Source organism: Falco punctatus (assembly GCF_963210335.1).
Source record: "Falco punctatus genome assembly, chromosome: 11".
Lineage (NCBI taxonomy): Eukaryota > Metazoa > Chordata > Aves > Falconiformes > Falconidae > Falco > Falco punctatus.
In genome coordinates, this window is record NC_137591.1 from 28,002,687 (window position 1) to 28,019,010 (window position 16,324).

The window sequence follows — 16,324 nt, forward strand, 5'->3', positions numbered from 1 at the left end:
ATCACCTGCTAGCATTTGGGTAGCAGATACGTCAAACTCCCGCCTCACGTTTTCACACGTAGGAGTTTGCTGTCTGAGTGATGAGGCTGTCTGTGCTCCCATTGTGCTTTGCCATCCAGAAAGTTTTTCAGAGCCTTTACAAAACCCTGCATGCCAGCAGCTCTTATGTAAGTTATCAACCTTCTTGCCCCCATTTTACAGACTGGGAAACTGAGATGCAGAAAGCAGAGATACCTCTGCTGCCCCAGGAAACCCTTCCTCTGCCTCTGAGATGTTCCTCTGTCCACTCATCTTCACATCTGTAGCTGTTTCTGAAAAAAAAAAAGCAAAAACCAAAAACCCACACACAAAAAAAAAAAAAAAAAAACAACCCACAAAAACAAAACAAAACCCATCTCCAGCAATAAAAACCTACCAAGGGAAGTTGAGCCCTGGTTTTGGTCCATGGTGGTGGAAAGGTCCGGGGTCTCTTCATAAGGCTGGTCACACTGTGGGAGGCGAGGGGCCAGGACTCCTCACCTGCCTTGGCAATAGCAGGTCCCTTTCAGTTTGCCCACAACAGTCATTTGCACCTCTCCTCCCCTAGGTCTCGGTTCGACCTCTTACCTCCATCACAGAAAACATAGAGTCCTACAAAAACCGAGGGCACGTCCCTGGAAAAGGAGTCACAAACATCAGGAGGGACTGAGCAATCAAGGTCTCAGCTGTTACTCCTACCCCAGGTGCGTGGCAGCATCTACAGAGAGATGTGACTAAGCGTAAGGGAAAAATAAATCCAGTAACTAGGAAATTGTTAAGTGGACAACTTAAATTCAGCTTTTACACATCAAAATCGACAATGACAATCATTTCTCTTTCCACTGCAATTGTTGTAATAGCATTTACTCTAATCTTAAAGAAAGAAAAAAAATCCACCCCAGATTTCATTCCACTCTAGAAGTGCGTCAGCTCTCAAACCTCAGCTAGAAAGAAAAGCACTTGCTAGGAAGGATGTGGGAAAATAGAGGGTTAGATTCACCAGGCTCCTCTTGGGTCATGCTAAAATTACTACGATTTAAGTTAATGAACATATTCCCTTTTGTTCCAGCTCAGCTTCATTCTGCAGCGTTACAGCCCTTATCCCAAGCTGGAAGCAAGCGCTATTCAGATAAAACAAAGCCCAGCTTCCCTTTAGCATTACCACCAAGACTTCTTCATAATAATATTTATAAAATAGCTATTAAGATGGGAGGGGATAGTAAAACCACATCGGTAAAAGTCAGGCACTCGGGTTATAAAATACCAGGAATTAAATCTGCCCTGCAACACAAATTCCCTTCCCACCCACGTCTTTGCTTGTTTCAAAGCATCTTTTAACGCTAAGGGCCACATCCTGCTTAATCCTCTGGACCTCTGCCTCATCCAGGCTGGGGACTGAGCAAAAGGTTCACTGGGGTTCTGCTGCTGCATGTCCTTTACACTGGGCTTCGGCCTCTACTTAGACCTGTTTGGCACTAATTGAGGGGGTCATCTGGGTCAGGGCATGTCCATTTGGATAACTCCCACCACCACACAGAGCAGGGAGGCTCAACCACACATTGCTCTGAGCTCTATAGGACAAAGAGGGAGGCAGCGACAGAGGTCACAGCAGAGCCACGGGTGACTAGGACAATGGGACTTGCTCCTTGGCAGGCTCAGTCTGGCACCATCTGTGCTTCCAGGGAGCAGGAAAGCATTTTTGTGCTGCCTTTGGCAAGAACAGCTTTCCACGGACAATCTCATACGCAGCACGTTCTGCTTCCTCGCCACAGCAGACTGCAGCAGCAAGGGATAGCTCAGCCTCTAAAGTAGATCTGAACCCCGCTGTCTTCCCATCCTTGCCCTGCATACCCAGGAAACCAAGAGCAGAGAGGAAAAAGCATGTACCTGGCTGCTGTGGACCACTGTGAAGCATTAGCCTCTTGGGAGTTAAAGTAGCCCAGGCAAGAAGCTAACAAGGTAGAGACTTCCCTCAAAAGGTTAATTTGATGGAACCATCAGTGCAACCACCAGGACAGTTAGAGGGGGAACAAAAGAAAACAACCAAACAAGCATACAGACAGGCAGCCAGCTTGGTGCCGGGCACTCATGTGCGCCATCACCACGCAGAAGGGAGGCTAAAATACAAGACCAAGAGGTCAGGCTGCGATGGGTTGTACCTTCAGAAGTCCTGCAGCTCTGCACACCCTGTGAGACAGGAGGGCCACAGCAAACCAGAACATTTTCAGAGCATTTTCCAGCTCTACAGGAGCCTGATTATCCCAAACCAAAGAGTATCGTTTCACTGCAGCCAGCCTCATTGCTCAGCGTATCTGGTTTCCAGCACAACCTCAGCTCTGGAGTTCATCCAGCACCAATTACATCGAGCCCCAAAGAGCTAGTCACGTCGGGAACACACAGAGGAAGGTTGCAAGGACCAGCAAGCCAAGGACCTGGGAAGGAAGGTTACCTACATCTGAAGTCTGCAGCTGCAATAAGCTTTTTGCTGACTTTTTTCAGCATCTTAATGGTGAGGCGGGGATGGGAAAGGAGACTTGTGAGAGCAGGAAGAGCCGCAGTATTTATCCGGGCTGACACCCCGCATAACACCAGCCAGAGCATTTCAGCTATAAACCCCGCGTTGTGCCAAGCGTTGACACTAATAGGACAACAGCTGAGCAATTAAAAGGAGAGTAGAGACAACGAGATATCAAGTCAAGAAAGCTCATGGACAAGAGACAGAAAGACCTAATTTCTGCTTGTTTGCTTTGGTGAGTGGAATATTGTCAGACAGATACCATGCTCAGGAAAAACTACATTTCTGTGTCACCACCAATTAGTGCCTCTTCCATAAGAGGCTGGAATCCTCCTGCCTTTTTGCTGGACCAGGTTTTTACACGGACCCTTTAGAAAGGGTGTCAGAGCTTGGAGCGCACAGCATCCCTCCGCATGGAGATGTGGCTGAAACAAGCAGCTAGCCCTGCGCTAACTCTCATTTAAAGACTGTTCACAAACTGTAGGAAGCAAGAATTTACAGTCCCTTCATGAGGGATAGAAGCATGGGGAAACACAGGGGAGAGCCTCTGCATCAGGAGGCAAACAGCAGCTCGCTGAGGTCTTGTTTACACACTTTCCCAGCAGAGCTAACCACCAGTAGTGTGGAAGTGGGTGTACTAGTTTTGGGGCCCCAGGTATAACTATTCTGCAATCCCTGCACACGGGATTATACATCCCTATACATCTGCAAGTCCCGGGCAACCCTGGGGCCCATGGCTGGTGAGAGGGCCCCGGGGGAAGCACAGCTGCAGGTCTGAGTGGGCACCTTTTCTAACACATCATTAGGCAGACACGTGGCAACGGAAAAAAGGGAGCAGCGAAAAAGAGCCTGCTCCAGCCAGGCAGAACTCATGTCCCCAGTGTCCCCCTCAGAGCCGTGGTCCCATGGTCCTCTGAGGTCTCACAGGAAATTCACAGCAAAGAGGCACTGGTGGGGCTAAGGACAATGTCAGGAAGGACAAATCCAGGGCAGGGGGGCAGCCAGCAAGCATGGGCAGGCTGGAAAGCTGGACATCAAACGTGGTGTATGGCAGCAGCTGAGAGGGGACAAACATCAGAAGCAGGGAGCTGTGTGTCCAGGCATTGCTTTCACTAGATTAAAAATGCAAACTCCCTGCATACTAGCCTGCCTTGGCAATATGGAGAGTAACAGGCAATTAGGAGTAGCGAAGTAGCAATGACAGCAGCAACAGGCAAACATCTCCAGGAAAGCAGGAGGTTTGGGCAATAGGTGCAAATCTCCCTCCCTCTTTGAAGAACATGTGGGAAGGGTGTCTGCTCCAGCTCTGTTTACTTCTCTGCCAGTTTAATGCTTCCTATCAAGCAGTGGCCATATCACATTTAATCTAGGTTAATAGGATCGCCGGCACGCTCAAGGGAGACATTGCTGGGAAGAGGCACAGGCAATGTGACCCACGGGCCTCGGAAAGCCACGGGCACACGTGGGTCTAGAGACAGACACGTGCTTTGCAGTTGGGTCCTTGGGGTGCTAATAAAGGTCGATGATACACCATAAACCCTTCCCCAGTAGGGTGTTAACAGTCTCCCTTTGCTACCCAGCCATGCATTTCCATAAAACTAGCAGGAGCTTAATCCCTCCAAGACTGTGATCCATCACTGCTGGGGAAACCAGTCAAACAGCTCCAAAAAAACCACCCAAAAATAAATGGATGGGAAGGTGAAGTAATTGCTGAGCATAATGGTAGAAACGTTACCATCTTGGAAAACCGGGCTAGAAAGACAATTTGGCATGCACTAGTCCCGCTTCATAATGCGGCAACACCGTGAGCAGCACCAGAGCCGAGCTACCTCGGCAATGCCAGCAAGGCACCCACTGCCCTCTGCTCTGCAAACAGTCTGGGACAGAGTAACACTACACAGACGCCCCGTGCCAACACTCTCGCTTCCACCTCACCCAGGAAGATGAAACCCAAGATTCAGATGACACCAACCTTAGCAAGAGAAGGAAAATATTAGGAAACATCAGAAACCTGATGAAAGCACCAGGGACAAAAACCCAGGCAAACCTGGAAAACACGGGTGAAGGAAATCTTGAGAAACAAGAGATACAGAAGGGCTGGTGAGAAGAGGATGGAGCTACATGGAGGCGACTGGGTTATAGGCAATCTTACATCAGTTTATGAAAATATCCCATTAATCTTCATAGCGCAATCTTAATTGCAAAATCTTTCATCAGCCTTGTTATTTGTGCACCTGTCATTGGAGACACTCGGAGTTGTTTTGTCGTCATTTCTCACGCTAATTAGAGGGGCTTGGGGTGGTTTGTGGGGTGGGATGGGATGGGGAGGGGGGGGCTGTTGTTTTTTTTAATTGTCCTCAAGCACAGCTCAGCTTTGCAGTAACGCTGCCAATTAGGGTCCCGCCCTGCGCAGGGCTTGTAGGCCTGCTAGGCACATTACGGAGGACTAGAGGGGTTGTTTTAATTAAATACCCCCAGACTAGTAGGGAAATATTTAGAGCAATTTAACAATCTGCTGCAGAGTTGTTAAGCCTCCAATATATCTGCTTAATGTTCATTTGGGTATTTAATAATCTCCCTACCTTATCTAATCCTGTTTAAATTTAAAGAGATGCATCTAAGCTGGTGAAGTAGCTAGTGCTTATTAACAGCCGCTGGTTATTAAAACATATTTGAGATGTCATCACCAGCAAGCAGTCCCAGCAGCACGCAGGGGACTCGGTGCCCGCAGATGTATTTCTTTCTTAAGTGGGGCTGCCCAGGGACAAGACCCGGTGCTTTCATCGCAAGCCCTGCTGTCACCACGCCAGTACCCTCAGTTTCCAACCTGCTTCATCTGCCTGTGGAAGGGAAGGTGGTGGCCTTATTGTGTAATTAGTTGAAGCTACAGGTTTGTTTATTTTTAAGGCTGTTGCCCAGGGCTTCAGCTACTCAGACCGGGGCATTTTTAAAGAACTGGATGTTTTGTTTTCTCAGGTTAATGGAAGCTGTGTTTTGTTGTGCTCAGCCAGCTCTTCACAACTCTCCTGTGAGGTCCACAGCAAATCATTTGCCTGAGGATATCCTACAGAGCCAGAAAAACTTCATTTTGCAAGGTTTTAGTCCATCATTTGTATGTTGCTAAACTGGCTGTCCTGTTCTTGGTAGTCTTCTTCCGCCCGTTAGTTGCACTGCCATTTCCCACAGCAACCCTCTTCGGGTTGCCTCGGCCATCTCTCCTCCGTTCTCTCCAGAACAGGTAGCCCCAGCACACTCGGAAGTGGTGCCACCCAAAACTGCGACCAGGGCAGGTCCCAAAACATTGCTGTCACGGACAAGAAGGGGTTGTTGCAGAACACGCAACTCTCCGCTTGAACAACTTATACAATGGGAGAGTCAAGCCAGCCATTTAAGTGTGAAATGGCCTCCAGACAAAGCAAAGCATTTTCCTAGCACATTCAGGACACAAACAGTAAGTCAGTCTTAAATCCTATGAAACTGAACAGCCTAGACTGTTTCACAGGCACTAACCCACTCAACTCTGAAAGTACCTTCACTGCTGAAGCTAGAAAATAGCAGCTGTCTGTGTTAAGAGGAGAGTGCTCTGCCAGCCAGTTTAAAACCAGAAAACACACCTGGGAGAAATCTCCTTGCCCAGCTGAACGAGAGACACTATTCCCAAGAGCTAAGGCCACAACGCCTTGAAGGTTTAATATCAGCATCCTCAGCCAGGTGAGTTTCCCCATCCATCCTGTTCAAGCAGGAGCATCTCAGGCTCTCACAGTAAAGGGCTGATTTTCACCATAGAGTCTGGTGCTCTGCTTTTGGCCACCTTGTTTTGTGACAGAAATGAACCATTTGGAGAGAACGAGCCCAGAGGTGACACATCTGTCACATGCCTTGCGCAGCAGCACAACCATCCTAGTTGGTCCTCATCGATCCAAGAGCAGCTTTCAAACAGCCTGCGAGAAGCGGGAAGGGAAAGGGTTTTTTTCAGCAGCACCCATCACAGAACATAAACCACAGGCTAAAAACTGAGGCAAGGAAGATTAGATTGGGGGCAGGGGAGCATGACACACATGACCAAGACTTTCTGTGTTTGTAACGTTATTCTTGTTAGAAGCCTTGAAGTAGTTGAGCAACCTCTATCCTCAAGGGTCTTTAGAAACAGATTAGTCCAGAAACAACATAGGTAGAGTTGATCTTGCCTCGGGGCAGGGAGACAGACTCACATGACCTTGGCAAGGTCCTTCCGATGCTGGTTTTTCTGTGGCTGTATGCTGCAGCACAAGCAATGCTGAGCCCCAACCCACCCCCTCTTTGCCTTACTGCAAGGAGCTGGTTACGGTGCCAGTCAGAGGAGTCTCGACTCTGGAAACAAGCTCAAACCAGGGACAGGTAGTCCGTAAACACAGTCCAGCAGAAGCAGCCTTCTGGCCTGCAAGGCTTGTTGGTCTTGTGAAAAAAACCTAACCCATTTCGCATCCCCAGCAGAACCTCCAAACCCAAGCCCTCCAAACCCACAGTCCCCACTCCAGATTTGGATGACAGATGACCAGAGGGGAGCAGATATTTTTATTTGTTCTTTGTTTCTCGTCTCTCAGACACTGGTGTCATTTAGGATTTTTTGTGGAGGAGACACATCAGCACAGTGACGGATCCTGTCTGGTCCCATCAGCACCGAGGCATCGTGTCCCCAGAGTAACGCGAGAGGACTGCCGCTCCTGCGGGGAAGGCTGCTCTGCAGGAGGTGTCAGCCTGGGAAACACAACAATTGTTTCTCTCCCATCGGTTCGGTGGCACTTGGAAACTTTCAGGGTGGGGGAGAAGGCTGAGCCTGAACCCTGAGGTGTGCCAAGGACTTGCACCGAAGGACAGGGAGCAGGCTTCACACCCAGGCATGGTCACGATGCCAGTCATCCACCGTGTCAAGGGAAAAGGAGCGACCATACTTCAAGAGGCTGTTTCCTGCCGGACATGCAGTGCAGGGTAGGGAAGGGGACTTCCAAGCCCTCCCCCGTTAGCCGACACTCCCCGCTGCACTCCCTTGTCACCTCTGTGTGCAGAGCTGCAGTCACAAGTCACAGGTTTATTTAGACTCTTAAAAAAAAATAAATAAAGGATGCAACCGTTTACAATGCGATTTCCTTAATTCTCAATAAAGGATCCTATTTGCTTCCTCCTCCAGAAGTCACCTCTGGTTTAGCAGCGTGGCAGCAGGACAAAGGGATGGCGTGAGTTAACACTCCAGTGCCCTCTAGCAAACACAGCTTTTGCTGTAGCAGAAGGACTTCACATCCTCTTTCACCAGAGCAGCAGATGACTTCAAATTCTCCGTGGCCAGGTGGAGAAAAGCCTGGTGGAGATGGGCCATGCTGTTGTGCTTGCCAGTCAAATGGGGACCCAGGGTGCAGAAAGACTGAGCTGTGTGCCACACACACACGCAAGCTGAAGAGCACCAGCTCTCCAGAGACCCAGCCACCAGGTCACCTATGTTCAACACCCTGAAGATGCCAGCTGGGGCTGCAGGATTTACATAACACACAGGGAAAAGTGCCTGCAAAGACCAGTCTCTGCATTTGGCTTACTGGGAGAGGAACTGGGTTCTGGGCTCCTTCTCTGTGCAGCAAAGCGGGATGCACCAGTATCAAGTACACGGGTATTACAATGCCACGTTTAGTCTCATCTCTGCTACTTAGAGCTGCCTGGGTCTTGCCTTTTGCCAGCAGGAGATGCCATGGCACGGCTTTTCACCGAGTAGAAAGTGCTTGGAGGAGCTGCTTGTGAACAGCAGGCTCAGAGGGAGAAACCAGCAGAGGCATGCACAGAGCAAGTGATAATTTCTGCGCTGTGCAATTACAGCTGGGAAGGAGTAAACCTCTGGTGCACAAACCTGCCAACAGTTTACTGCCGACAAGGAAACAAAACCGACAGTTGACACTGGAAAAGCTACTGATACCCTGTAATCATCTTAAAAATAGACTCTTTGCAAACCTGCTTGTTAGTAGTGAGAACATATGCTCTTTTTAAGAGAGGGGGAGAAAAACCTCTCAGCATCTCCAAAGCAACATTTGCATTAGCCAGAGCAAGTGTTCGGTGAAGCTGAAGCTGCAAGCATCTTTCCAGAACTTGGCCCAGTCCCACTGGATGACCAAAATACATCAAGATCCTGCATTGCTATAGCACATCTCCCAGCATCGAGCACACTTTCTCCTCTGAACCCAGAAGCGAGTGCTTGCACTGCTATTTCAGACACCCAGCATATTCCATCTCATTACACATATATACATAGCTGTGTTACCTAGCACAGGGCTGCATTCACTGCCATGGAAATGTCCTGACTTCTGCCTCTCACCATGAAGTCTTCTGGGCCCATCGAGGTCTGAGTGTGACCACAGCAGTGAGACACCATCTGTGTTCATTTCATAATCCTCTCCCCAGTGCTGCTCAGCCCCATCACCCTGCTCTCCCTTCCCAGGACTCTCTGAAGGGAAGCATGAGACGTTCTCCCACATCCGTGTTCCTCTGGTGGCTAACATCCGCCAAGGCTTCCCTTTTCACAGGGCGAGAGAACATAGACGTCTGACACAGGCAGAGACTCTCCATTACCCAGACGTTAAGCCGTGGTAAAGCACAGTACTGCATCTCCAAACTACACCACCAGGTAACTCCTGGATGATGGAGCAGCTTGGTCCTCATGCATGGGCAGGCAATAAACCCCCTGTGTTGCACGAGGCACTGCCCTTCCCCAGGCTCCTGGTACACAGCCTTTACTCACAGCGAGTAGTCCCCAGTGCTCCTTTTTAACCGCAGCCCCCAGGATCCCAGCTGCTTTACCCCAGACCAGGGTGGGCAGAGGAACGCCATCACTGAGCTGAGGGCTCTGCACACTTACTCCAGCCTGGAGTGCTCTCCGTCACACAGAGCTGGATGACAGCACAACCCTGGCCCACTGAACATCTCGGGAAGGGCCAAGTGTAAGGTATTCCCATGAAGGATAGCACAGCTCAGGAATAATCCAGAGTCCATCAAAACAGACACTTCAGCCAGGATCTGGTCTGTTCTGGGGTGTTGTAGGTTTTTGGTTGGGTTTTTTTTGCTAGATTCCAGCTCATTTTTGTCAAATTCTCTTGAAGACAGAACAATAGCCTTCCAGAAAGGAGAGAGGGCTGCTTTGGTCCCTACCACATTCAACAGAAAATCCACCCGCCCGCAGCTTGCTGTCCCCTCAGTGCTCAACACATCAGCGCTGCAGGGAAGAGAGGAACAAGCATTCCCTTGTAAGTGGATTTCATTTTGGTATGAGCCATTTAGAGATTATATCCATTTCAGTTCGGGCAGGGATCCAAGGTTAACATCCCTGCTCTTGTTAACAGAGCTTTGCTTGCAAAAGCCCATCAGCTCAGTTTTACATCTTATTTGGAAAAGTCAGTGCAATGTTACACTGTGCGCTAGGACAAGGGGAGAGGAAAGGTGGAGCGTGACTGCTGTAGCTACGAGTAGTTTCCCTAGGACTCCTGGGCACATGTCACTGGTCTCCTCTGTCTGCCACTCATGAGCACAGACATCACAGACTGTTACTGTACAGCCCTAGGGTGTTCAATCCCAGGGAAACTTCAGAGACTTCCCATTGTCTCCATCCAGCCAAGGAAGAAAGACCTCTGCCAACGAGGCACAACATACAGCATGAGGGTGGCCCCCTCCATCCGGGATCACAGCAGCATTCAAAGCCACGTGGTCCTTTAAAATCCACAATTATGCAAACTGTGGTTTCCCTGTTCCTGGAAGTCCCATCCACTTCTCAGTGGACAGGACTTCACCAGAGTTGTGCTGCTAGCCAAGGCGCCTCTGGGTCCTTTGGTAGGCTGGCCAGCCAAGTTCAGCCTGTGCATGTTTTTCTGTCTTGCAGTCTCCCCCCACCCCAGAAAGATTGCAAACTGCCTACACGCAACAATGTGCCAGAGCAGCAACTGCAGAGTTGACCCAGAGTCTTGTCACAGAAGGATCTCAAACCACATCAGCAGGCACAAGAGTCCATCTGTAAGTTATGAACTACAGCAAAAGCTGGTCCTTAACAATCTGGGTCTTCAGCCACCTTGAGACACCCCAGCAAGCAGGAGAATGGGAGCACGCAACAAGGAGCGCAGTCTTGGCTGCCATAACTGCCAGCCTGGAAAGGATTTGGCTGCACACCAGCGGGCACCTTGCCGTCAGGAGACTGTCTTTACTGCATAACCCCAGCACCTGAGCAGAAAGACAGCTTCTTCACCCAGGGCAAATGTACTAACGGCTTTCACTGAGGCGTTCTCAGATTAGCTCCCAACAGTCAATACTGCCAGCATGAATTATTAATCAGTGTGTCATTCAGCCTCAGAAGCTGATATATCCACACCACACAGGAAAAAAGCTTTTAGCAACACACCCGTGTCAGCAAGCCCAAGGCGAGCTTGCCAGGCACTTTCTCACACCTCCCCACCGAGCTGCTGAGAGCTGGCAGGAGGGGACTGGTGGTGGTCTGCCCGCTGCCGTCTCCAGCGAGGGGCCGCGCCGGCCCCACGCGCCTCCTCTCCCAGAACCAGCTCCGTGCGCGGCTGCATTAGCTCAGCACATCCACCTGTCACGCAAGTCACTCGTTTGGAAAATTATTCTGCTGGAGCATCGCTGAGGACACCTTGCCAGTGAAATATCAGACAACATCAGGCAGTGTTTACTTGCTCCAGCGCAGATACTACACATTTATTATTTACACTTTGCAGTGTATTTTTAGAGTTATGTCAATAAGACTGAGAGTTATCAAGTGATCTGTTTGCAGTCAGTCAAAAACTGCCATGATTCCCCGTTGGCCTGAGGAATTTTAGGACCAGGATTTAGCATTTCACATTAGATTTAGCCTAATCTACGACACAAGAGACTGGGGATCTGAGAGACATTTGTCTGGGTTTGCAGGACCTTGAACTGAGTTTGCATTGCTTACCTCCTCTGCCTCCTGCTTGAGGGTGCTCCACGGGGAACCACCCCGGGGGAATGGTAGGCTCCTGAAATGCTGTAATAGCAAACCAGAGATGATCTCCCTCTGTCCCAAGCATCTGAAGAGATGGCTGGATTGATTTTTATAGACTGTTCCAACTGTACTAAAAATGAGACAGAAGTGGAGAAAAAAAAATTAGGCCAAGCTGAACATATTGTCCTACTCCCTGGTCATGTTTGGAGACTGATCATAATTAAGGCACTGGATACTAGGCTTCACTGAAAAGATCCTGCTCATTGCTCATTTGTGGTGAGCCAAAGAGAAGATGCAAAGTATTTCCCAGGTGGGATTTCTTTCACTGTGAGGCTCTGCACTTCTCCTGAGCACAAGTGTTCCTTCATGTGGTGATACCAGCTGCATCCTGCTGAGCCAGAGCCATCCAGGCACCATCGCTGCCCACATCTCTCCCTGAGCTAGAGGTCAGCTCTTCTGCACCGCACCCCAGTCAGAGGATGCAGCTCATCCAGCCTGGAAGAGCTTGGCAAAGACCAGGCCAGCACAGCTAGCAACTCCCCATGCGTAGGGAACATGGATGGGTCTGGAGAACATGTGTCACAGTTGTCCCACCTGCAGATGTCAGCTCCTGTCCTAGCCAGTATTTTCTCTCCATCTTTTCTACCATCTTTTGTCAGAGGTGGGGAAAACAATGAGTATTTCCAACCCAGTCATGGCATAAGCTCATTATTCCCCTTGCTAAGAGCTGCTTAACAGTAAAACTAACAAATATCCCCCCGACACCTGAGCATGCTTAAAGTTTCTTCTTCTTTTGAAGTGAAATTTGTCTACCTAGAGCTAGATGAAACAATTTCAGAGAAGTCCATTGAACTGTATGCACTTCCACCAGTAGCACAGACCAGCCACTATTTCCCTCTTCCAGACCCAGACGTGATGGACCATTGAGTGCCAAAGAGCAATAGTTATCACAGAGAGCGTAAGACATTGTTCAAGAGCTCAAATTAATAGCCAGGCTCCAGGTGGCAAGGCATACATCATCTCTAGCAGCAGCTCTCTGATGTAGAAAGATTAGCCAAGGTCCTCTCCCCCTTCTCACATTTTTGATTACCAAAAGTGCCTTCAGAGTTCTGGCTGAAAGACCAAAGCATCCAGCCATACATCTATACAAAGCCACCAGGTATTTTAGCAGCTCTGCTCTGCTGCAAGTCCCACTTCCACAATGGAAAAGGTTTAATATTTGGTTCACGAAAAGTCCCTTTTCATCAGTCCTTGGGCTGGGCTGGTTCTGGTGTTCAGCCTAACTCTGCAGTCTGGCAGCAGAAATCTGAATTCTTGGCCTGGTAATGAGTGCCAAGGCAGTTGTTTTTATCTTATTCAGTCAACAAAAACATGGAAATCAATTTTTTCCAATCTCAGTTATGGCTAGAAATCCATTCCTTTTAGGCGAGCTACAGGATTAATCTATCGAATGGTTTGCAGGCATTTTGCTGACATACAAACATTTGAAGAATACATTATGCTTCCCCCCTCCTAGTATAGCATTAGTGCTTTTTTTTTTTTTTCCTGTAAACATCTTTGTTCGGGAATCCATGAGACAGGATGTGGAAATGCATCTCCGTCTTGCAAACAAGCCTCATGTCTGCAAAGTTTTGCACTGCACTTAAATTGCCAGTGCTTGGTGACTTCAAAAAAAAAAAAAAAAAAAGCAAAGACACCTAGCGATGCACAACACATGCCAGCAACACAGAGCATGTACTTCACATAGCCAATATGGAACAAAGCATCAGCAAGTATAAATGAAATAAATTATATAAATGCCAAATTCAGCAGAAGCCTTGATCTAAAGACCTGCCAGTCTAGCAATTAGTCTCCTCTGCTGGCTTCACAACATCAGGACATGCGTGTAAAAAGCCATCTCACATCTGTTACGATAGTTGTCTAGTGCAATTCTGTCACCCCAGGAAGGGGGTAGTTGACCAAAGTTTATTCTCTTCCCATAGAAAAAGGAGGATCTCACCACTTGTGGTCCTTTATTTGGTCTCCAGGAAGTTTCTTGCCCTGTTCCCAGCAGGTTTCCAAGACTCTTTGCAAATCTTTCTGGAAGACTGTGTTATGTTTCATGAGATAGCTGAACTTAAAAATTTTTTTCCCCATTTTACAGGCATGGAAAGAGGCAAGTTATCCTCTTTCATCAGCATGAGCAGGCCTTCCTGAAAGCACTGTGCTTTGAACACTAGCACCTTTTCAACTCCAAGAGTTGTTTCCCACCCACATCTGAGGATACATTGCCCTCTGATCCAGTATCTGCGCCTGCCCGTAAGAAACAGGTTCTAAATTTCCATTTGTCCGATATCACAGCTTTTCCCCACCCAGTCTCCAAATGTCAGGTTTGTTTGTAAAACTTTCCACAGGTGATGTATTTCAGGCCAAAGGCTAAGATTTGTTTTAAAATGTTCTTCACAAAATTTGATCTGGGCAGCAATACCGAAATGGTTTTGGAAGAACAGAGAACGATAAAGCAATTATGTGCCATGCAGCAGGACAGCAGAAAGTGAGTGCATCCATCTCACCACAGCTGTCCTTTCTTCCTCCAGCAACCCGAATCCAACAGACTGTGCACATCTATTTCCTGCCACTGTGGAGGGCACCACAGGTATTTCCGATTCAGAAAATGCTCTCGATGCTATAATGTGCTAGCCTGGCCAGAAGGGACATATCTAGTTATAAAGATGTGGTAGCCCTGCTTGCTTACCTACAAAAAGACTCTACCCTCCAGGGCCGCGGGGAGAGCACAGAGCTGTCCCCACACCTGGACACCCTGCCTGATGCAGACAGCAGCGGAAACCTCGGCGTGCATGCAGGAAAGTAGCTTTTTCTTTGCCTCAGTGCCGTGAATAGATGCAACATAGAAAGGAAAGCAGAACGGCAGCACCATTCGCTCAGCAGCCATTCCCCCAGTTAGCAACTGATCCCTGCTCCAAAACAGTCAGCTGTGGACACAGACCTTGATGCCTAAATGGTACTACATTCACTTGGAGTGTCACGTTGGCAACTAGACCTCCTCTTAAGACCCCTCAAGGGGCCCACGAAATACACCTCCAGGCCTGTCCCCATCACGGTCCCCTTCTTCCCCTCCAAACAGCACGGCTGTAGGCTGAAACAGATTGTTTCTGGTTCGCCCTTGCAAGTTTCTCTGTTGCCCAGACCAGGATATAGCCACCAGTCATAAAGCATGACGACACCTACACCACAGTGGGAAGCAAGTCCCCTCGTAGGGAGAGCAATGTGCAACGTGCCCGTGTTGTGCGCTGTCGGGGGGGGAGCAGGGCACACTCAAGGACTCCTTTGTACTACCGTATAGCTCACTGGAGAGCTTCCATCAGGTTCTCTCATCTTGCCAGGACATCCAAGACAGATCCACAGTAACTGAATAATCAATTAATCTTCCTGTAGAGCTCCATTTACATAATGAAAACGCAGCCTCCCAATATACCACTATTTTTCAGTTGTCTAGACTAATATATCTGTCCTGTAGTTGGAGGGGGGAGACCTAACACAGCTTCTATTACGGGTGGCAGAGTTCCAGCTGAAATCACGTGGTGGCAATAAAACTTCTATTGATTTCATGTAAGCATTTAACCCTAGCAGAGCACATATTCCTCCAACGGCCCACAACGGACCCAGCGCCCAGCAACCCAGGCTGAATTACAGTTGCACCTCATGTGGAGCCTGGGGAATCTCTTTCTTTCTAGGTCTGGAAGAAGGAGGCACACACAAGCAGAAATCAGACAGGCTTCACCGTGCGTTTTGAAATACAGCAACAAGTTTGGATTTTTCGGTTCAATACCCGCAACTTAGCTCAGACTGCAGAGGTAGGTCTCACCCTATAGACCTCAATGAAAAAGAAAACTGCTATAATTCTAGATCCAGCTCATCTAGCAAGTGAGGGCCTGGGGTTGTGGTCCATCCTCAGAAGCCTTCTCCCAGACTGAAGACCAGGACCAGCGGTGCTGAAACAACCCTCCTTCTCCGCTCCACGCAGCGCTGGCAAAGCACCAGTCAGTAGGCAGCAGAGACTCTAGAGCTGAATCAAAGCCCTTACCCTTCCTTCAACTTTCACCTCCGTAAATAGGATATGAAGAGCAAACAATCAGTAGCTCACAGCAGGGCTTATCTGCAGACCCTGGCTCCCAGCCAGACTAGACCGGCTGCAGATGGGCGATCAGCAGAGAAGGCTGAGGTTCAGCTGCAGCCCTCGGTCCTGCCGCAGACTTCTGCGGGTCAACAGGCAAATTGTTTTGAACTTATCTCCAAGCCCACAAAGTCAGAGCAAGGCTCCCCATTAATCCAAGACATTGGAAAAGGGACCAAATGCCTGACTTGCACTGCCAACAGCACAGCAGGGCCACTGCAGACAGAGTGACAAAGCTTTGTCACAGCTTCTCCTGGGCAGGATGGTCTCCACGTGCACTACAACAAGCCCCAAACCAGCGCGCAGGGCTCCCACTGTTTGGTGACAGCACCATATTTACGTGTTTCTGTAGGAGCATGGTTTAAGTGAGCATGCTCTGCTCTCCTCTGCTTGCTACAGGTTGTCTCTTCAGCCTGCAGAAGCCTAGGCAAACTCGTACATCTCGCCTGAGGGATCACATGGTGCTTCATCGGTAACACAGCCACCCAACACAGACACAATGACTTCTGGCCATTGCCATGGCCAAGGCACACGCACAGATCAGCTGCTAATTGCAGCAACCTAACACTGCGGCTGGGAACAAGGATGCTGATGCCACACCACAGGGTTCCCACAAGCAGCTGACAGCGATGCTTGT

The 16,324-nt window shown here is 49.0% G+C and overlaps 1 protein-coding gene across 1 annotated transcript in view; it reads right to left on the reverse strand.

Annotated features, from left to right (window-relative positions):
• Window positions 1-16,324, reverse strand: part of LOC308071680 (uncharacterized protein) — a 133,498-nt gene that overhangs the window by 71,021 nt on the left and 46,153 nt on the right. The window contains exon 4 of the mRNA XM_080407480.1: window positions 11,487-11,638. Coding sequence (XP_080263606.1) covers window positions 11,487-11,638 — 152 coding nt within the window. The remainder of the gene's footprint in view (window positions 1-11,486; window positions 11,639-16,324) is intronic.